This window comes from Tamandua tetradactyla, chromosome 3 (assembly GCF_023851605.1).
Source record: "Tamandua tetradactyla isolate mTamTet1 chromosome 3, mTamTet1.pri, whole genome shotgun sequence".
In the NCBI taxonomy this organism is placed as follows: Eukaryota; Metazoa; Chordata; class Mammalia; order Pilosa; family Myrmecophagidae; genus Tamandua; species Tamandua tetradactyla.
In genome coordinates this window covers 92,675,703-92,698,521 of record NC_135329.1, presented here as the reverse complement: position 1 = coordinate 92,698,521, position 22,819 = coordinate 92,675,703, and the positions used below count along the sequence as shown (strand labels likewise).

At 54.3% G+C, this 22,819-nt stretch overlaps 1 protein-coding gene across 1 annotated transcript in view; it reads left to right on the top strand.

The window, feature by feature from the left end:
* The window catches only part of GLI2 (GLI family zinc finger 2), a 267,100-nt gene that overhangs the window by 53,132 nt on the left and 191,149 nt on the right, over positions 1–22,819 (top strand). Inside the window, exon 2 of the mRNA XM_077153526.1 lies at positions 20,216–20,396. Within this exon, the coding sequence (XP_077009641.1) occupies positions 20,249–20,396 (148 nt within the window). The 5' untranslated portion in view covers positions 20,216–20,248. The remainder of the gene's footprint in view (positions 1–20,215; positions 20,397–22,819) is intronic.

The window sequence follows — 22,819 nt, the reverse complement described above, 5'->3', positions numbered from 1 at the left end:
CCCAGCTGTTGGATGTTCTCTCAGCTGCTGAGTTCTCCCCTAGCCATTGGATACTCCCCCAGCAGCTGGGCGCTGCCCCCCAGCCGGACTTTCCTACCGTTGGTCACAAAATTCCTCAGATGATCATCAGAGATGGGGTCTGGCTTCCTGCTCCCACGGCTTCCTTTGTCGGGAGACATGTCTCTGGCTGCCCAGCGCCTGCCCGCCCACGGGATCTTGGAACTGGCCGTTATCTCCTGGCAGAGTCTGACCTCTCCTGTGAGTCAAAACCTTCCCCTCATCGATCTTGACTCAGTCTCGCCCACGAGACTCCCGTCAGCCCACACAGCCAGAGAAAGTGATGAGGGGAGCAGAGCGGGCTCCCTGCCAGCTCCCAGGGCAGGTGACGTGCGGGCCGCCTCAGGAGGGCAGTGACAGGGTCTGTGCACGGCACAGCCAGGGGCTCCGCAGGGCTCTGAGGTGTTGGACGGCGTGTGCAGGTGGGAGAGTCAGCTTCTGCTTGGGACTGCGGGGGAAGGACCAGGGAGCAGAAGCTCCCCAGGCCCTGGCTGCCCACGTGCAGTGGGCATGTAGCAGGCCGGTGGCATGTCCAGGTGAGACACTGGAGAACCTGGGCTCTTCAGCACACATCTCCGAGGCCTCTGTCTGACCTGCTTGTGCTGCCCCTGGGACAGGGTTGGCTGGGAACAGCAGAGGTGTGGTCAAAGAGGCACCTGGTTTTTCCAGTGTCGGGATCCTGTCGAACCAAAGGAGGGCACCTGGTTTGTGCACCGGGGCCACCAGCCTTGCCCCCGGGATTGGTTGGTGGTGGCTTCGGGGGCAAGGTGGCTGGGGGGTGGGGTGCTATAATCTGAATTACCTGGCCCTAGGGAAGGAGTGAGCTATCCCCTCCTCCTGGACACGCACCTGGGCTAAAATAAGAGCCCAGCCTGTATCCAGCATGCACTAGTGTATGCGGGCAGTTCACTGACTATGTGTGAGCATTAGCTTGTGTAAAGTATTTACAGACTGCAGACAGATGTACCTTCACACTCTGATGGCAGCGCCTTCATTTTGCAAATCAGGCACTAGAGGCTCGGGGAGATGGAACAGTTTTTTCAAGTTCCCATTTGGTGGGGGCTGGCTTGTCCTTGGCCTCCTCCGACGAGCTGCGGACTCTGAAATCCTACCAACGGGTTGTCTGGTGCTGGGGTGGGGAGCTTGGCGATTCTTCCTTGTGTGAGTCCCCAGGCAGGGCTGAGCTCTGGGGCCAGGACCTCCTGACGTGGGCTCCTGTTTTCAGAGATGTCCTTAGCCATCTGTGGACACTGCACATGTCGATGCTCGGGAGAAAAGAACCCATAAGGTGCAAACATCTCTTTGGAGAAGGGGTTGGGATGGACTGGCCTGGACCAACTCAGATTTGGAGGGTCTAGGCCTCCCTCCTTGCCCATGAGAGAATTCAGCCTCTCCTGGTTCACATTCATTGAGGTTTTCTCTGAGTTTAGGTACACCATGTCCACGATCCAACTCACTCTGTACCTGTGGGGAAACTGAGGCACAAAGGTGTTAGCTCCCTGCCCGAGGGTGCACGGCGAGTAACGGGCAGGGCTGGAATGAGAACCTGAGTTCGTCTGAGCCTTGACCCTTGTCCCTAACTGTTATGCCGCCTGCTTTCCCAGGCCAGCCCTGGCCACCTGACTCTCCTTTCCATCTCAGGAGGGTGCATGGCCACACTCTCTCAGTTTAGAGATTGTTTGTGTGTGTGTGTGTATGTGGTGGAGTGTGCATGTTTAGGCAAACAGAGAAAGAAAACAACACATGCATCTTTTTTCAGTGCCGTAGACATCACTGCATGGTGAAGGAATGCAGAGTCAGCAAAACATTGTTTTTCTTCACGGCACTCAAAATACCTTTGGTTTCTCAGTTCTCAGAAAGACATCTATTACTCAGGTCTTACTTAGCAGTTTTCACTGAAAAGGCCAGTCCCATGTGGACACACACACATCCTTTGGCAGACAGAAAGCCGACCCTCCTTAAATTTGGGTGAGGCGGATGTGTTGAGAGCTGAGTCTGGCCGGCTCCTGTCCATTCTTTCTGGTAAGCAGAGGCAGCTACCTCCACCCAAATGCCGAGCCCTGGCTGTCACTGCCACCGCAGAGAGGAAGGAAGGAAGGAGGGAAGGAGGGAAAGAAAGGTGAAGGAAAGAGAGAAAAAAGAGAGGGAGAAAGAGACCCACCACAATCCAAGGCAGGACCTGCAGAAGTCTTTCTGGGGGAACTGGGGTGGCCATCCTACCCTCCACTTCCACAGCAGAAGTTGGGAATTTCCAGCAGCTGTGGTGGTATGGGGTCTGGGGTGGGGTGGGGAGGGAAAAGCCTGGCCCTGTGATGAGTGCCCCGTGGAACAGATGGTGTCTGTCCACTGTAGACAGGGGAGACGTAGTTTGGGAAACTCAGTCTCCTGCCGAGGTCCTTGGAGGACTTGGGTCCTTGGTCTTGGGGTCCCGCTCTGATGGTCCCGCTGAGGTGAGCCTCTTCTGCAGGCTTGAGAAGGGAGAGTGGTGGAGAGTGAGCCTCTGGCCTCCAGCCCTGGGAGTAAGTGACTCCCTGCCTTCATCGGGTCTTATGATGTCAGTGACACTGGCTGGTAGAAGTGGGAGACCCAGCGCCCCTCTCTGCCAGTTCCTTCTCCAGGGCTTAGAAACTGGAAGGCCAGGAAACTGCTTGGCTTGGACAAAGTGACTTGGGAATGTGGGGGTCCTGGGGCTGCCTGGAGGAGGCGGTGGGTTTGCAAAGTCCCCAGGGGCTTTTTGTCATGATGCAGAGCCTGGCTGTGCTCATTCCATGTTGACAGTGTCACTTCTGGGCGGGAAACTCTTTGATGGACCCCCGTACCTTCAGAACTCAGTCCTGACCCCGGCCGTCAGGCTGCCTCTCCACGGTCCTTGTCCAGCCCTCACTTTGCTCTCCTGCTGCCCCAGGCACGCCACACCTCCCAGCACCCCTGGCTCACCTTTTTTCTCTAGGGGCCTCTGCCAGGTGGCAGGTTGGGCCTGGCTAATTCCCGCCTCTCCTTGCAGCCTCAGATCAGATGCCACCTCCTCCAGGAAGCCCTCCACACCCCAGGCTAGGGTATATGCTCTCTGTGCTCCCCATGGCTCCCTGTACTTTTCTTCTCACACTGTGACTAGCTGCTGCCCGGCAGACCCCACCCCTGTGAGAGCCCTGAAGCCAGGTGCCGGGTCCTGGTCCTCTTTAGGTCCCCAAGTTTTTCTCTGGGTATCCCAAGATCTTCTAGTTTTAACAAAGGCCTCTTAGAGCCAGAAAAGCAGACTCCAGAGAGAGAGTATCTCTGAACAGTGGGATTTCAGAACTCCAGAATGACGCAGATGGTGGAGTCAGGAAACTGTGGCCTCTCGGGAAGCACCCCCAGGCCTGGCCGGGGGTCCTGGGTTGGAAGCCTGACCCCCGCGTTACCCTCTCTGTCACCTTGGGCGCGCTGCCGAATCTGAGCCCGATCTCTCAGCCTCCGTGTGGGAAGGTGCCGTCTGCCGTTTGGGGTGGACGCCCATCTGCTGACCGCAGAGCTCTTATTGTGGGGTCTCTCCTCCTGTCCTCATGGGCTCTGCCATCCTGTGGCGAGTGGGGGCGCAGCTCCCGAGTGCCTTATCCTCATTTGGGGGTCCTCTCGTTGATTTTGGTTGGAAGTGGTGAGAAGGCATGTGCAGTTACCTTTGGAGGGGTGAGCAGGGATTGTTTTATCATGTCAACCCCTGCCTCCTCTGCCCCAAAGAGCCACGATAAGATCCCCGCTCGCTTCTATTGTGCTTGCTTCTCCCTGCGTGGCCTCCCAAGGGTGGCAAAGTCCCCACCCCCCACTTGGCTCTGGTGCTCTGCAAAGGAAAAGGAGAAAAAGAAAGCAGTTAGTAAGAGCCTCAACCTTTCAACATTTTCCCTGGGGGTGACCCGAGCTGGGCCTTGGTGGGAGAGAGGAGTGTAGAGGGAATGGCTCTACCTGAGTGTGTGTGTGGGGGGGACTCGGGTTTGGAGAGGTTTTTCAAAATATTTTTAATAAATTCAATTTGGCGCTCCCCAAGATCTATGGGTAGTCTGGGGCTGCAGGCCGCTGCAGCAGAGTTTCCTCGCCTCCAAAGGGAAGGGGTCAGTCTTGGGATGAGGATCCGGGCACCCTGGTGGACGCTGGACCTTGTGGGGGCTGCACAAAGTGGTTGGACACCCTGGGCTGTGGCCCTACTGCTTCCCTTCTCTGAAGCCTGGAAAGAGGGAGGCGATGGGGATGATCCAGAGTGAATTCATTGGCTCTGCAGGACCATGAGGGGGATTATGTCCTTGGGTAGAGGAATTGGGTGTGTTCTAGTTTGCTAGCTGCTGGAATGGAACACACCAGAGACAGCTTGGCTTTCAATAAAAGGGGATTTATTTAGTTAACCTATAGTTCTTCACTGGAAAGACAGCTATCTTTCAACTGAGGTTCTTTCTTACTTAGAAGGCACAGGGTGATCTCTGCTGGCCTTCTCTCCAGGCCTCTGGGTTCCAGCAACTTTCCCCAGGGTGATTGCTTTCTGCATCTCCAAAGGCCTGGGCTGAGCTGTGAGTGCTGAGATGAGGTATGCTGAGCTGCTTGGGCTGTGCTACATTGAGCTCTCTCATTTAAGCACCAGCCAGTGAAATCAAACGTCATTCATTGCAGCAGGCACGCCTCCTAGCGAACTGCAGATGTAATCAGCAACAGATGAGGTTCACAAGCCATTGGCTCATGTCCACAGCAATAGAACTAGGTACCTTCACCTGGCCAAGTTGACACCTGAATCTGACTCCCATAGGGCGGACAGATCTTTTTTGCCCTATTGGGATTGGCGCACCAGGAAGCAACAGGTCCCCTCGTTCCAAGGTCCGGGGAGGCTTCCCCTGGGACTGGCCAAGGACATGGTCATGTTCTTCTGAGATTTGTCCTACACACTTCTTCCTTGGACAAAAGTAAGCTACGTCTACTGTTTCTCCTCTTGTTTTCTTTATATTTTTTAATAAACAGTGTTTTAATGGAAAGCACAGGATAACTATTCCATTTAAGAACATGACCCAAAACTAGCATTACTCCAAATCCCATCATCCTAACTGAAAAATTTGTCTTGTTATATGTTGTCACCAGCATGTACATAAAGTTCATTTTCCTAGTGGCAGTGAACTTATGGCATATGTTCAATTTTGTTTTGCTGTCACATCATATGATCTGAAACATTTTCTGCCTTTATAACAATGACCCAAAATAGCTGCAGCCCTCTTCCCTTGTGTTGCTATGATATGAGTGTGTTAAAATTCTTTCTTTCCCATTGACACATGGGTGATTTTCAGGGTGTTGCCTGGGTAAATAACCCTGCAGTGAACATCTTCTATACAGTCCTTATCTGTGATGGCATTGGCGTGGCAGGTCCGGGATTTAAAAAGTGTTTTAAGCAAATGTGGACTTCCAAGAGTCAGTGAGATAGCTGGGGCCCTGCTCACTGGCGGATTCTAAAATCAAACACTCCCGATCTGTCTTATAATCTATATAGCTCCTTTGGTTTACGTGCGTTGTACGTGAGGTGCTGTACTAGATGTTTTATGGGCATGGACTCCTCCGTAACAGATCCCTAGGATATCAGATCACTACTCCATTTTCCACCTAAAAATACCAAAGTGAAGAGAAGCTGAGTCACTTGCCCAAGGTCACACACTTTCCAGCAAGAGGCTGAGCCAGGCTTTGGGTCCGGTTTGTCTTTATACTGCCTCTCCTTTTAGCATAATGTAGTGAGATACCCATCCCTGGAGGTATTCAAGTAGAGCCTGGATGACTCGAGTTTCTAGAATATTGTAGATCAGATTTTTCCACCCTCGACACTGTAGATGTTTTGGCTGGCTAATTCTCCATCATGGGGGGAGCTGTCTGGGACATTGCAGGATATTTGGCAGCATCACTGACCTCTACCCACTGGCCACCAGTTTGGAGACTGTCAGAAGTATCTTCAGACATTGCCAATGTTCCCGGGAGGTGAAGGTGTCCCCATTGAGATCCAGTGCTGGGGAGAACCCCTGAGCAGTATGGGAGGCTGAGCTACTTGATCTCTTACAATCTCTGGGGCCTCCAGGAAGCCCCTGTGCCTGGTGGGCTCCCTTGGCGGGCTGGGTTCCTTCATCAGTTGGTGGTTGGTTGGAGGGACTGGGTGTGGCCCAGTCCTGTAAGGAATGATGGGGTCCAGCCTCAGGGAGAAGTTTCATATGCGCACCCAAAGTAGGGGGCACTGAGCCTAGCAACCACCTAATGTATCCTGGGGCAGAGAAGCCAGCTCCTGGCGATGGTGGTGGATGGCAGCCTGTGCCGCCCGTCCCATTCTGAGCCACCACAGGGCCAATGTCTTTTGCCCTCCTGCCATATCTCCCCTTCCCCAGTGTCTGGGAACAAATTTCGTATGTCACCCTGGCCTCTCCCAGGGACAGGGACATGCTCGAGATCTTCCCAGGGACAGTTCTGGCCGGGAGGCCCAGAATTCGAGCCCACCAGCGGCACCCTGACTCACAAACCCAGACCCGTGGTGGGGACAGCCAGGGGACTGATTTGTGGGGCTCTGTGTCAACTCAGGCTTTAAAGAACACTCTCATTTCCTCTCCGGAAGCTTTGAAAAGGCTCAGAGAACAAAAGGGGCTTGATCGAGTGTGCTTTGGAGAGCTTCATCGAAAAGAGAGGAAGAAAGAACCAGCAGCGTATACTACAAAGCCACTTAAGTTTGCATATGGTGACATGCCAAGAAGCACTGAAGTGCAGGAACAAGTAGAGAGACATGTTCCTTTTTATCAGAAGGGTGTGGACTGTAAGTTAGAGCCAAGGGCAGCCTTCAGCAAAATGGTGCAGGGTGGCTTTAGCACTGGCACCCTTGCTTTGCACATTTCTCCCCTAACTCCTCCTGCTTATAACTTCCCTCCAGCTCTCTCCGTGCTGCATCCCTCTCTACGTGCTGCATCCCTCTCTACTGGAGGAATTAACTTTTTATATGAAAACCCCTAAAGATCTGATGTTCTTTCAGGGAAATTTGGGTTTTAATGGACTGTTCTTAAAAACCAAAAAGCTTCAAAGAAGTGGGGGTGTAAGGGTAGCTTAGTGGTAGAATTTTTGCATACCATGTGGGAGACCCAACCCATGTACTTGCCAAACAAACAAACAAACAAGCAAGCAAACAAACAACCAAACAAAAATTCAGCAAATGGTGCTGCAATATGGGGATACTCACATGGAAAAAGAATGAAATGTGACCCCCAACCATGCAACCTATATACACACACACAAAAATAAAGCTTCAAAGAAGTGACTCTCTAATGGTTGAATTTCAGGTAGTGAGTTTTTTTTAAACCAGTGAATTCTGTCCACTTCTGAGATAAGGGAACCAGCTAGACCATGGCTTTGGGTCAGGCTCCGTGGGGTCAGCTAAGCAACTGTTACCAGGCGTCTATGTGTAGCATTCCATTAGCAGACATGGAGTGGGGGGATGGTCAAGAAGACAGCTGGTTTCACAGCACTGGCTCACTCTGATGGTTGTCACCCATTACACATTTATTGGACCCCAACTTTGTGCTGGGCAGTATGTTAGATGCAGGGAACAACAGTCAAAGAGTGGTTCTATCCCCGTATAGACAGTGAGGCAGCAAGTTAAAATGCACATTGAATGCAGTGCTGGTGGGTGACCAAGCTAACAAGCTGTACTGAGCATGGCCTGGGGGCAGGAGGGCTGGGAAGTGCTTCCTGGGGCAGGCGCCTTGGTCAGAAAGGTATGGACAAGAGTTAATTGGACAGGGGTGGTGGGGACGGGTGTTTCAGGTGTGGGGAAGAGCATGAGTGAGCACAGAGGCCAGACAGCATAGTGTCTGGGGTTTTAGCCTTCTAGAAACGCTGTTATATCAAGACTGAGGTCTGAGTTGGTGGAAGCTGAGGCTGAGGAGGCCAGGGGGTGGGCTCTGGCTTTGGGCGTTTTTTATGCCCAGGTCTGGAGTGTGGATATTTTTATGCAGGCATTGGGAATCAGGATGGGCAAGCGCTCACTCATTGCTAGGTGCTGACCTGCAGGCCTTGGAGCCACGAGGGTGTCTTGCTTGCTGTGCCTCCTGCTTGCTGTCCGAACCCTGCCTTCCATCAGCTTTGGTCCCCTTGGACCAAAGCAGGTCTTTTTAGCAGGTCTTTCTGGACCTGGCTTCTTCCCCTGAAGATATATATTCACCCCTTCCTCCAGGAAGCTTTCCCTGAGCTCCTCAGGTCAGCTGAGTCACTGAGCCTGCCTCTTAGAGGTTTCTTATTCTAGGTTGTCATCTCTTTCCCTTGGAGGACTGCGTCCCCTCTGGGGCTGGGAGCTCTGGAGAGCAGTGTCATGTTTAATTCACCGCCGTAGTCAAGGAAACATGTGCCACGTGAATGGAGAATCTCACGCTTGCCCCAAGTTACGGGAGCTGGGAGAACTTTCCTAGCCTGCCATCCCTAGCCGCCAGGTGCCCGGGCTACAGCTGACTTGCACGGGCCTGGGGGTGGGGGATAATATCAGGTGGCTGGGCCAGGAGTTGAGAAGGGCATGTGGGAGCACGTGAGATCCTGTGCATGCAGAGAGGAAGAGCGGAGCCCGGGAGTGGCTAGGGCTGGGCACGGGCTGGGCCTCACCAGATGCAGCCTTTGCCGGCGGTCCCCAGGGCCTCTCCCACCTCCTGCACAAGCGTGGTGGCCCAAGGCAGACCACGCCTGCTGGCTCCATGTAAGAAGCTAGGAGACCTTCTGCTCGCCGGGGTGGGGCTGGCCAGAGGCTGTTGGCAGAGTCTGGGGAAAGCCGGAGGCTGAGCCTGGCAGAAGACAGCAGCCACTGCAGATGCACAGACAGAAAGGCTGGGTGCAGGCAGTGCCCGGGAGGTGTGGCGAGGGCTGTGCTGGGCAAACCAGAGCAGGCTGCACAGGCCACGCCATGGGTGCCCGAGCCGCACACCCGGCCTGGCTCTCCCCAGAACCTTGAGGGCCAGACCGACCACCCCAGCTATCCATAGTCAGCCTTCTCAGCCCTACCTTGTTCCCCAACTGGCCAAGCTCCAGCCCCTACCCCCCACTTTGGGAAGCTGTTGATTTTGAAAGACAGTTACCGGTTCTCAGATTGGGGTCGTTCCTGCACCTTCTACCATTTGTCAAAATTCCCGTTTCTGCCCTTCTTCTAGGTTGGGTGCTAAGCCCAGAGATGGACAGATGTTTCTCCTGAGTTGCACAGCAAGCCGGGGGCCCATTGTAGGCTGGAAGAGTGTTGAGATTTGCTGTGCTTAGGTCAGGAGCTCTGTGAATTGTCCCTTTGCATCATTCATAAAGAGCTGCTGGAGGCAGGGAACTGGATGAGAAGAACTCTAGAGCCCTTTCTCAGTGCTAGACTCCAAGGTCAGAGGGAGAAGGCTGAAGGATTTAGGAAGAGGTGCTTTTGGTCCTAGGGATGGCTCTTGGCTGTGCAGCCACTTATTCCAAGGAGCCTCTTGAGGGCTATTATAGAGCCTTTCTATCGCCAGGGCAGGCTCAGAGAAGCCCAGAGAGCCCCTCATCCCCACCCCCAGAGTCCCAAGGGGCCCAGTCAGGAGCCTCTCTCCGCCCAGCACTGCTTCCAACACCCAGGCAGGTCCCAGGGCGATCCTGGCCCCTTCTTCAGAACAGCCAGGATGGTTGGAGAGGTGCCATTTGTCCTGGATCTTGCCCCCTCCCTCTTCCCTGCCTGGGTGAAGTTCTGAGAACCCTGTGTTTCTGGAGGCTGGGTACAGGTCCTGATCGGAAGGGGGTAGGTGAGCCCGCCTGCATCATACCTCCAACCCCTCTCACCCTTGTCGGCCCCTATGGGCTGAGAGTCCTGAATGCTTCAAAAGGCACTGTTTAAGAAGCGAGGACTCATGTTTTTATTCATCCTCACACTGGAGTGTGCCTTGAGCAGAGTGAATGCTCAGTGTGTATTTGGAATTCTAGGCTGGGTGAGCGGCATCTTGTCTCTCAAGGAGTTTGCAATTTAAGGGCAGCAGTGTGTTCTCAGGCTGGTAGCATTTGCTTCTCAAAGCCCTTCTTCCTAGACCACCCAGGGCAGATATTGCCAGTCGATTACCAATGGCTTCCTGACCTGAGAAGCAGCCTTAGGCTCCTCCTCAACCCAGAGCTGATGTGTTCCAGGAGCCGAAACCTGTTTGCCCCCCAAAGCCTGGTGGGAGTTGAGGCCTGGGGGGAGAAGAGGAGTCATGCAGATGTAAGCCTGAGGGCATTTGTGCATTCAGTCATCAGCGAGGCACAGAGAGGCCTGTGACTGGGGTGGGGATAAAGAAGGACAGGCATTTTGTGGGGTCACCCTGGGAAGAATGATGCAGAATCTAGAGGGTACAATGAGCTAGGAGCCTGTATCTCAGGGCGGCTCTGAGAGAGGGCAGATCCCAACCTGGCCTGCTTGGGTGGTCAGCTGGGAGGGCTTCCCTGAGGAGGTGGCTCTTACACTCATTTCTAACAGCTGAGATGGGCACTGGGGAAATAACCTCTGAGGCAGAGGGAATGGCATGGCCTGGGACAAAGAGGGGTTAACTGGTGCTATCCTGGTGTCTGTGTGGGTGTGGGTGGGTGGTACTGTGGGGGTGCTGGCATCAGCTTGGAGTGGGATGGGGTGGGGAGGCAGTGAGCCTGGAGGCATGGGATGCAATATGGGGGGAGGGCTTGATGCAGAACTGGGCTTCTCAGACATTATCCTGTGGGTTCATCGCCGCTGTCCCAGGCCCTTTTGTCCCCTCTGTGAGCCCTCTTGGAAAATCTTCACTCACTGGGCATTGGTCTTTATCTCAGATTAAGTGGTGTCGGTGTCCCTGATTTCCATATGCCCCCTTCTCTCCTCTGGGCTTCCCTGCCTGCCTGCACCCTGCCCAGGACAGTCTGTTTTCTCTCCTTGGACAGAGGCAAAGTTGTTTTTCCTTGGGATCCTGTGCTAGAGATATAGAGCACAACTGTTGAAATAGCTGGGGCCTGGCCAGGCGGCTGTACGGGGGCCAGTTGTCGCCATGTAGTCGGAGGCCAGCCACGCTGTCAGCAGCAGTTCCCAGGCCTTTGGTGAGGAGACAGTGGGCTTCTATGGGGGCTTCTGCCACCTTGGGGCTCTCCCTGGGGTAAGGTGACAGACCTGGTCCCAGCAGGAGTTTGGAATTGAGCATGCTAAATTAAAGGCATCTGGTCAGATCTGCAGAGCACGGACCCCTGGATGGAAGGAGGGGTGGGCAGGGCAGGTGGGTGGGGACAGAGGGGGCATGATGGGGGGGGGGGACACCAGGTCTGGGCTTTCAGTCGGAGCCTCCCTGTTGATGGGTGTCCCTGGGCATTGCCCGATGCCGCAGGACAGACCTTCCTGCCCCGGGTGGGTGGGGGCCTCGGCAGGACAGGCGGGCACGTCAGGGCCTGCAAGCTGCTGACTCGGGGCAATCTGTGTGTGCTGTGCCCTGTGCCATCAACCCACAGCCCTCGAGGGAGGTGCCGCAACCATCCCCACTTGGCGGATGAGAAGTTGGAGGCTTAGGGAGCTGTGGGTGCTGGTCGGCAGCTTCAGGGAGGAGCTGGGCATTCTCCACTGGGGCCAGCTGTGGACAGGTGTTGCAGAAGTCTCCGAAGCAGCACAGGGAGGCTGGCCAGCTCCATCCAGGACCCTGGGCAGGAGGCATCAAGACAAACTTCCCGGGCTCTGAAGCCTGGGCCTCTCAGGTGGTATAGGGAGGGTAGAAGAGAAATTCTGGGTAGGCGAGTGTCCGCGGGTGAAGGCAGGGGGATTCTGGCGGCCTGGCATCTTCAAGAGATAAACCCAAGTGGAAGCAAAGGGAATTCATGACACCATCGAAAGTGTCATAAAGTAGGTCCCATCTGCACCCTAACAGAGTAGAATACAAATGCCTCCTGCCCAGCCCAGCCCGAGATACCCGTCTCCCCTTATCTAAGACCCTGGTTGCTGCAGGAGAGGCTGCACATCCCACCCAGCAAGTCAGCCAGTAAGGGTTAATTGTCGGTTGTCTTGCATACCACCCAGCCCAGGGCCAGGGGAAATCAGGGTGCTTTCGTACTTGGAAGAGTATATTCCAGAAGCGATTAAGGCGCAGGTGCACCCACTAGGAGGGTGACTTTTGCATGGTGCCCATATCGCAGCTGCCTCCTCCCTTGGAGGGCCCAAAGCTCCAGGAAGCAGTGTGGACAGGCCAGGGCCCAGCCTGCCGGGCTGCACTATGGAGGGGTAACCTGAGACCCAGGAAGCTGGGCGGCCCCTAATCTTTCTAAGCCTTGATTTCCATCAAGCCTGCCCTCCCCAGCGACCCCACGTCTTCCCCTGTCCCCACTCAGCCTAGTTTCTCTCCTCCTCTCCACAGAGCCCTCTTTTCTTTGTCTTTCTCCCCAGAATGGGCCAAGGGCAGTTTCTTCCCTTTGCTCCTGCCGTTCCCTGCAGGCCATGCCCTTCCCTCCCCTCTCTGCAGGCCCTGTTGTGCCTTTTCATTCCCCATCTTGAAGGCTCAAGGCTTCCCCTGACCTCACCAGGCCGTAGCCCTCCCTCGTTGAGCTCCCACAGGGCATAAAGTCTCTGCTACTTATTTCACATGTAGCATATCCCACCTTAGGCTTTGAGTCAATGTCCTGCAGCCGTCCTGTGCCTCAATGAGAGCCGTAACTGGGTTTCAGCCCTTTTGACGATCCTGTAAGATTCCTTGCATGTGACGGTCCTTTATGTGCTCAAAGTGGAACGTGTGTGGGCTTCAGAGTTCTTGGAGCTGTCTTGGAATGCCGGCCCTGCCACATCTGAGCTGTGTGACTTTGGGCAGGTTACTCACCCTCTCTGGGCCTCTGTTTTTATTTTTTATTTTTTTTACATGGGCAGGCACAGGGAATTGAACCCTGGTCTCCAGCATGGCAGGTGAGAATTCTACCTGCTGAGCCACCGTGCCCGCCCGGGCCTCTGTTTTATTGTAAAATGAGAATCATGATATTGGCCTTCTGGGGGCAGCCATGGAGACCCCATAAGGTCACATGGGGAGGGCAGCTGGCCCAGTGTGGTGGCTTGCACCCAGTACTTGTCTTGAAGGCTTTCCTCTGTTCATCCTTCTCTAATAGTGAGGCTTGCAGAGTAGGGGTCAACCCTGGGCAGAACGATGGTGAAGTTCAATGGCACCTTTCTTCCACTGAGTCCTATACCAATGAGGGCCCTGCAGCCTGCCCCTGGAGGGAGGAGGGGTTCAGAGGAGTGCTGTATTCTCTTATAGATGTGCCTTTACATTATCCTCACAGCTCCCTGGACACCAGGCTGAATAGTAGCCTGGTGCCGAGTCCACTTGTAGACAGGAAGGGTCTGCTGTATGGAAAGGGAAGCTGCTGGCTGCCTGCCTGTGTCTTTCAGATGTTGCTGTGTTTGAATTGCATCATGTCGTTGTGAGTAAGTGTCCATGGGTGGGTGAGGTTTGGGTCGAGCTGTGAGGCTGGGGGGACTGTCCCAAAGGCCCTGCCTTTTCCCTCATGTCTGTAGGTTCCTCTGTAGGCTTGGGGTCCCCTCTCCATGTTTGCCCTCTCCTTTTGGGCTCCTAGGGCCACGGAAATCCCTGGCCAGGCTGGCGTGGGAGGGGCCAGGCCAGGTGGGAGCTTTTAGTGGTCCCCTCTCAGCATTGGGTCACCAGAGTGGAGAGGAGCCGGGGACGAGGGCCAGAGGGTGGGAGGCCAGTCACATCCTCCCCAGGCCCTGAGCTCCTTTGGCACCGTGTCCAGGCGTCCTTGAGGCCAGTGTCCCACCAGGCCTGGGAGAAGCTTGGGGACTTTGGCTTCACGTGCAAAGCCAAACCAGTGGATAGAGCAGCAGAAACAGGCAGGTGGGGGGAGCCGGCAGAAGCCCCCTCCGTCTGCTGGGCCCCGCAGGTGGGGCAGCCCTTGCCTGGAGAAGGTGCCCATCTGCCGAGGCTTTTGTGCCAGGCCAGCCCCAGGCAAACCCCACATGGGGATGAGCCGTCTACCAGGACCCGTTGTGTGTGGGCAATTGCTGAAATGTGTGTTAAGTCTTCGCTGGGGACGTTGATGTCGGCTCTCGTGGTCTCCCCACCCTACAACACCCCAGGAGGTTGGGAAGATCTCCTGTGTTCTAGGGGAGGGCAGGGCTCAGAGAGGAAAAGTGATCAGGCCAAAGACACGTGGCGAACAGCATTGGCCCAAGCACAGATGCTTCCGTCAATAGGGAAGAATAAAATGTGTAAATAGGATTATTATGTCCCCAGCCATGGAGGGTGACCTAAGCGTCCTCTGGCTAAACCTCACGCACTTCCTTTCTCCTTCAGGATCAAGGAGTGAGTTGGGTGTTGGTTGGTTGGGAGTTGGGTGGAAGCATGTGCCTGGGTCCCCCCACCCCAGCCATGGTGAGTCAGAAGCCCCCTCTTGCTCCTCCGTTGCCCGTGTTGGTCTGTCAAGAACACACTTCCGAGCATCCATTTTCCAAATGAGGAGAAATGGAAGAGATGAAGCGATTAGCACTCGGCCGCAGGGGTGGATATGAGACACAGCCTGAGGGCCTGGGGCCAGGGTTCTGTGCTCTCTTTTTCTTTTTTTTTTGTATGGGCAGGCACCGGGAATCGAACCCAGGTCTCCAACATGGCAGACGAGAACTCTGCCTTCTGAGCCACAGTGGCCCACTCCCATCTCTTTTGAACTCTAATGAGGTTATAATTATTATTAATCTTAGTTGGTATTGCAAAGTGTTTTCGCTCCAGGAACTTTGACGTGTGTTATCTCATTTGATCTTAAAAATAAGTCTGTGATCAAGACAGGGCGGGTGTTTATTATCTCTAGTGTCTGTGTGTATTTGGGCTGGTGTGTATCTTTGTACACATACATTGTGGGTGCTCATGTTGCATGTAGATCTGCATGTGTATGCTCTGTATGCCTGTGTTGTATGCGCTGTATGGCTGTGTGTGTGGTGTGAGTATATGCATATGGTATGTGAGTGTGTGCTGCTCTGTGTGCATGTTTGTCTATGGTCTGTGTGTATACATGTGCGTGTGTGTGCAAAACTATATGGTGTATATGCTATGTGTGAGCCTGTGTGTGTCTGTGTGTGTGTACAAGTATGCATGTGTGAGGCTGTATATGATATGTGTGTATGTGTGAGCCGTGTGAGTGTGTGATTCGTGCGTGTATGCCATATACGTGTGCATGCGTGTGTGTGCCCCTGCGTGTGGGTTCTGGGCACATGTGCTGGTGGCTGAGATCAGAGAGGAGGTGAGATCGGTGGCTGTGCGGGTGGGAGAAGGGGCTTGGTCTCTGTCCTGGAGATTGCTTCCGCCTGGGGTAGCACGCTCTAATGCCTGGGTCCCACTCCTCACATGAGTTCAAAGCAGCCAGGTGGCAGGAGGGTATCTGGGATTTCAGGTTTCGGGGGTGATTTGCTCATCCTGCTGTGATTATTAATTTATCTTTCAAGCTGGTCTCTGAACTTGGGTTCTTAATCTTTTCTGTGCCAGGGACCCTCCTTGGAATGCTGTCGTAAGGGCTGAGAATAAATGCATAGGATTATCCAAAAGAAAGTCAGAAATATTGAATGCGACCACTAAAATGTTTTAAGCACCCAGTCATGATATTGAAATACAGCCCTTCTTGGCTGACATGTCAGCCACATCTAACAGCAGAACCTCAATTCGGAAGCCATCTGAGCACAAATACCTTCTCTCTACCAGTCACAGCTGCAGTGAGAGGATCACATCTGCCACATGTGTAGGGGATCAACTCAGGTACGCTCGAGCAGGTGCGGTTTGCTGCCCAAGGAGTGTGAGACCTTTCAGTGAGAAATTAGTGTTGATTAAGTGTCTGTTTTCTTCCATTCAGGTTACCAACACATTATGGCCATTTCTAAATTATTTGGGGGCTGGAAGGCATCTTAGTGATCACCCAGTGTAGTTTTCTCCCAAAGTTGCTGATGCATCAGAAACACCTGTGGAACTTTATTTCAAAGTACAGATTATTTTGGTCCCAGCTTGCCCCAGCCCAGACCTACTACTGAGTTAGGGTCTCGGGAAGAGGCCCAAATATGGGGTCAAAATGCTCCCAGAGCTTCTTGGTGTCACCAAAGGCCCCGGAGGGTGCTGAGTGGCCCGGGTGTGACCTCATGCCTTGGAGGAAGGAAGCTCCTCCTGGCTCCTGGTTGAGTGCTCCTCCTTCCCTTAGCAGAGTCCCAAAGAGTCTGATTGCATTGGCCTTTTGTGAGCTGTTTGGACAGTGTGTGGGCACTGTGAGTTTCAGAGACAAACTGTGAGAAGTGTTGACTCTCCTCCCCCTGGGAACTGCTGTGGCTCCCCAGCCCTCTGGTTTTGGAGCCTTTCTGTGGAGCCCGTGGGAAACGCTCCAGGACAGACTATCAGGCCCCCTGGCTGAGGTGTGGGAACTCAGAGCCCTTTCTCACCTCCCTGTCCTCCTTAGGTGGTCTAGGTAAAACTTTTGCTGGGACTCAGGAGTCTGCCTGAGAAGCGCTTCAGGGAGTGAAAGTGGCTGCCTGGGACACTGGGTGCACAGGCGTTTACCCCCAAATTGTGCTAATCCCGTTAATTCCCAAGATTTACGCAGGCTCTCTGCTCTGTCTGCTGCCTTCCTGTGAGAAGGGATGGGCAGCAGCTGCTCTGCTGATGGCGAGGAAGCCCCAAACGTGGTGGGGCTGACCGAGACCCCCCCATGCCGGGTCAGCTTTCCCATAGGTGCTCACAGGACCTCAGGGGCCGGTTGGCCGTGGGTCCATCTGTTCCCTGCACCAGGGCACCTGGCCCTGTGGCTGTCTGGATAATGCGACTCTGAATTAACACGACCCTCACCTCCGTCACCCACCCCGCCAATAGTGGCCACACGCTGAGGCTTATACCCAGGGGGCTCAGCTCTAGAACTTCTTCTGTCCACTGTGGAAGGTGCCTGGACAGTTTCCTTCCAGTGGGAACCTCACCTTTCTCCCCTGCCCACATATTTGGGGTGGTGGTGGGAGTTGCTGTGGGGGTGCTAAAAACAAATTCCCCAAAAGTGGGGCTGCAGCTGCTATGACCAAAGTCTTCCCCGACCTTTCACCTCCTTCTCTCCTCTCTCCCTCCGTCCCTTGGAGATGGCCGTGCTCCCTTCTCAAGCCTCTTTCCTTCCTTGGCGTCCCCGACCCTGGAATGCTTGGCTTGGAGTTGCCAGGCCTCAGTTTCTCTCCTACCCGTCTGTTTGACTGGCTTGGATTTTCTGGATGGGGAGTTTTAACGGATTGTGGGAACCAGACGAGTTAGTGTGTACAAAAATAAAAGGCAGTTGAACCAAAACCCAGCCAGGAGATTCAGAACTTGGGCTGTTGGCTCAGGAAACTGACAGGGACCTCTTTTAGGAGCTCTGCCTCATCTTTTTTCTTAATACTCCATTTCATACTTGGAAAGAATTGAGGGTCTGGAGGGAATTTAATAACGTACAATTCTGGGGTCTACTGCTAGAGCAGAAGCTTTGAGGCCCGTAGTGCTGAAGCCCCTTTGGCTGTCCCCCTCTGATGCCCGAGCCTTTGTGGGACCCTTCCCACATGTGTGCAAATGTGCCACCCATGTGCAAACACGCCCGCATCTCTTTCCTAAACAGCAGCAAACAACCCTCCCTGGCTCTGCACCCCCTTAGCTGCCGGCTCAGCTCTACTTCTTTTGTAGCAAAATTTCCTGGAAGAATTGCCTGTGCCCCTGTTCCCACCCTCTCCCCAGGTGTCACCGTGCGACTGAAACTGCAGCGTTCAGACTTCATTTCTCTGCCTCCTGGTAGCTCCTGATGGAGGTCATCACTCCTCCCCCTATAAAGCACTTTCTTTCTTCTGTTGTATGCCAGGGCCCCAGACTCCTGTTTCTTTCCTGCCATCCTCCCCACCCCCACCACCTGTTCCTGCCATCTCTCCTTGGCTGGGTTCTGCTCCTTTTCCGACTTCAAAATGTTGGACTCCCCACGTCTCCCTTCCCTTCTCCGCCTGCACCCTCGCCAGGTTCAGCGGCCGCCACGTTCCCACCGCTGGCGTCCACCTCTCCCCATCTGCAGCCTCGCATGGCCAGCAGCCCCGCCATGCCTCTTCCTGGGCATCTCAAGCCTTCACAGGACCCAAGATGAGCTCTTGAGTTCTCCCCTGAACTGCCTCCTGCCCCTTCCTCTCCGTAGCAGTTAATGACACCACTGTCCATTCACCCTGTGCCTCATCGGCCAGAAAGGGAGGCCTCTCTGACAATCTCCATTTTTTTGTGTATTTTTTTTTAAAGGGGTTTAAACTTTTTCTGGATGAGTTAAAAAAAAAAGGTAAAATAAATAATAGGGGATGATAAAGGGTAAAAATTGCATAGATTGGCCCTGTGGGAGATTCCAGGTTCAATTCCCGGCCGTGCACTAACTGCCCCCCCAAAAGAAAAAATTCAACAAATGGTGCTAAATAAGGGGATAGTCACATGGAAAAAGAATGAAATGTGACCCCCCCACCATACAACATACAAAGAAGAAATAATTGAGTAGATTGAAATACTGTGGGCCAAGGAGAGGGAGGGGTAAGGGGTATGGGATGTATGAGCTCTTTTTGTTCATTTGTTTTCAGGAGGGCTGCAAATTTTCTGAAAATGATCATGGTGAAGAATACACAGCTATGTGATGATATTGTGAGTCATTGATTGTATAATATGGTTGGACTATACGTGTGTGGATATTTCCCAATAAAAATGTTTTTAAAATATAATTAACTTCTTTAAATTTAAGCTAATTACCGCATTTTCCCCCTTTTCCTTAATTCTGTACATTTTTCATGCTATATTTTTAGTTCATCAGGGAGTAAGCTTTCAAAATGTCTAAATCAATGAGTCTAGATCTGTAAAATACTTCCTGGAAAGATATTTACCATTCACTTAATCGCTGGTAGGGCAACAGAATAGCATAGCAGGAATTATATTAAAAAAATCATTTCTGTTCTGTGATATTTGCCGTGACTGCGTGTTAGCAGTATCTGTAAGCGATGACGTGCGTGAATGCAATGCCTGGGGCCCCCTGCCAGACTGACACTGGGCCCTCCGCCTGTGCCCTGCCTCACCTGGACAGGTTCCTCCCTGAGTCGACGACAATTCCTCTTTTCATCCACATCGCATTCCTAGCAAGCAGCCTCCCCTGCCTTTGCCCTCCCCCCTCAGCTCTCCTCTGCACAGAGGGCAGCATGACCCCCTTCCAGCAGGCAGGGGGACCCCTTTGCAGCACGAGTCAGACCCTGTCCCTCCTGCTCAGAGCTCTCGGAGCCTTTCACTGGCCCCCTGCTCCTGCTGGCATGAGCCTGGCTTCTCCCACGGAGCCCCTGGGTGCCTCTGGGCGCCTCTGCCCTCTGATCATGGGTGCTGCCTTCAGACCTTCTCACAGCTCGCCCCTCCTGCGTTCTGTCCCTCCTGCCTCTCCAGGAGCAGTGCCCTCTCTGCCCCTTCCACCCTTCTCTCTCCTGCCCTCTCCCTCGCCCGCTGTCCTGTGGCATACTACTTCTCATTAACCGCAATCCAAACTGCCCAGTAGACTGTAAACTCTGTGCATTATATCAGTAGCACCAGGCGAGACGCGAGATGCAAAATAGGTGCTTAAAAATATGTTGTGAGTGAATGAATAAATGAGATGAAATGATCAAGTGTGTTGGGTGGGTGGATGAATGAATGAATGAACGTACACATGGATAAATGCAAGGTGGGTCGTGCTGAGCAGGGGCGGGGCAGGAAAAGGGGTTTTCTCTGGGGCGCTTTGGGGCCGAGAGTGGGCGTGGGAACTGTCCAGCTGTGAGCCTGGCACAGTAGGCTCTGGGGAGTTGTTACCACTTAATATTTATTTTTGTTTTCCCTGCGATTCTAAGTTGGAGGCCACTGCTTCCAACATCCTTTTTCGAGGTAGCTCTTGCTGCTTACGCCTCCCCTCCCAGCAGTAGGAACTTGTTGCTTAGATTTTTAAAATGTGGGTAAAAGAGATAAAACGTGTGGTGGCTCTCTGTGACTTTGTTCCAAAGATGGATCTCATGACTAATGATTTTCAAATTAATTAAAACCTCCTTCCTAATTATAAAGAGGGTAAACTTGGTTGCTTTAGAAATGTGCAGCAAATCTGGGTCGGCGTCTCCCGGCTGGGTCTGGGGGCAGCGTTTGGTGAATGTCTTTGTCTTCTCTTTTAGGGTTCCCAGCACCCAGGACCATGAGCGGTTAAGATGGAGACGCCCGCCTCAGCCACCGCTGCGGAGAAGAAGGAAGCCGAGAGTGGGACCCTGGAGGGCAGTGGCTTCCCCGACCCAGGCAGGAAGGCCTCTCCGCTGGCAGTGGCCGCGGCGGCAGCGGCGGCAGTGGCTGCCCAAGGAGGTACTTTCTGTTCTGCTTATTTCGGAAACAGCGGGGGTGTTTTTCATTAGCCCGTTAGGATTTCATTGGAGCGGTAGCCTGGTGTCATCAGGCATGCACGCTGGTTTTATGGGGGCCGAGGTGGAGCGAGCCCTGCTCCCGGGAATCCCAGGCACAGTGACGGACGGATGCGTGCGGGTGTTCTCCCAGGTCTGGCCAGCCCAGATCCAGAGGGCTGGGCCTGCTCGGCCTCTGGCGGGTGTAGCCCTGAGAAGGGAAGAGGCAGCGGCTGCTGGGCCACCCTGGGATCAGTTCCTTGGCACATTCAAGCTCTGCCCAGAGACTCTGCTTCTTGCCTCTTGCCCGCCAAGGGCTATTTTGGAAAGTAATTGTCTCCTGATCCTTCTGTTCGTAATTAGAGGGTCGGTACGGAATTTGGTATCCTTAGGTGCATTTCTGGCCGCCTTAATTATAACAGAAGGGCTGCACGAGCCGCGGCCGGTCATTTCAGCCCCACGGAGATTGGCCCGTGCCCGTCTCCCACTGGGAAAGTTTGGCGGGAAGGCGAGACCTCCCCTGTGCCTGCGCCATCCATCTGGAGGCCACAGAGCTATTTCTGTCTCCGAGGAATGGGGAGACTCAGATTTCGTCTCTTCCCTCCTTTATTCAAGTGCATTTAGTCATGCCCTGTTGCTCCAGCCACTCAGGCATGGCTCAGAGAGCTTCTGGGAGGGGGTGGGAGCGGGGGAGTGGAATGCAGAACATGTGCCCTCGCCGGGATGCGTGTCTCACACTTTTATGGGCACAAGTCCCCGGGAGAGGTTCTGGTTGAGAAAGTCCGGGAGGGGCTGGGCTTCTGTGTTTCTGACCTGCGGCCGCGGGAGAAGGGGCCAGTGATGCTGGTGCCTGATGTGGCATCTGGTGCTGGAACAGCTGCTCCCTGGCTGCACTTGGAAGGCTCAGCGGGGTATAGAAATGGGTGTTTCTGAGTGCAGACTTGATGTGGGGCCCACCTCAAGAGAGTGTGATGATCCCGCAGTAGGCTGAAGGTTTGACTTTCCAAACTAGAGAGGCACTTTCAGTGGCAATGTGCCCTGACATCCCCCCGGCCCCTGGACCCTGCACCTGGATTGGCAAGGGGGCTCTTTGTGAGGTGGGTTGGGGCCCTGGAGGGTACAAGGAGAGCCAAGCTGGGGTGGGGGCACGCTTCCAGGAGGAAGCTGAGGAGAAACGGGGAAAGCAAGGAGACATCGGAGTATGGCAGTGAATAGGGGTTGGCTGGGACCCCGAGAGGTCCCAGGGACAGCTGTGTCTGCAGGTTGTCCATTCCTTTCCCTGGTTTGTGGAGACCCAGCTCTCGAACTGCCCTTTTGCCAGATGTGTGGACTCCATGGGCCTCTGAGTCCCCCCATGAGCTCGGGAAGCTCTGCCCTGGGGTAGCTGCCATCTGCCTTGGGGTGCGTGAACTGCTCTGCCCCCTTAAAGCACAAGTGGACCCTGAAGCTGCCGGGCAGCTGGACAGACAGCTGTGTTGCAGTAGCAGAGAACAGACTTAGGCAGTGAGTGGAGAGGAATTGGGGGGAAAGCCCCTCTATCATCAAGGTTGCCCCCCACCTGGGGCTGTACAACCGATGTTGGCAGGGAGTCTTGATCTAGGGGAGGGCAGCAGTCTAGCTGGGGGGCACTATAGAAGGCACCCCCCACTCCATCACTCCCACCTCCCGGATGCCTTCCCCCAGGCCCTCTGTCCCTCATTGCCTGACTCCAGCCAGCTCATTGGCATCAGCTTTGGAGCAGGGTTGGGCCAGGGACATCTGCTGTTGGAGAGCTGTGGGGACCCTAGAGCCCTCTTGGGGACCACTGTTTCCTGCACCCCTCCAGAGAGCCTCTTGGTGTGACTGCCCTGCCCACAGAAGGACCCCCCTGTCGGGAGGTAAGGGGAACATGTGAGAGGAATACTAGGCAGCAGGGGGTCCCCGAGTCAGAAGTCCCTCAAGGGGAGGGAAGCTTTGTGCTCAGCTCAGGTCTTGGTGCTTGGCATTCGGTGCTGGCCATAGCCTGAGGGTCTCTTCATGGAACTGGGTGGAATGTGCGAGGGACTGGTTGCTCCAGACGGGGAGTGAGGAGGTCAGCCTGTGGGCTGGGCATGAGCACAGGGTACGGTAGGCATGTCTGGGGACCTGCACAGGGCCCTGCTTGTGGGCAGTACACAGACATTGCCCGGGATCTGGGGCAGGAGCTGAGCCTACTGTGGGGGGGTGTCCTTTCCTGACCAGGGGGCCATCTGGGTCTGGAGGGCTGCCCGAAGCTCACCTGCTGGGGGCAGAGTGTGACAGCCTCCCCGTGATTGTGAAGGGGTCTGTAGCTGTCCTGCTAGAAGGGATTGGCCTTAGGGATTCCTAGCCCATCTGCCCAGGGCTTGGATGGGGCCTTCTTGCGGGTGA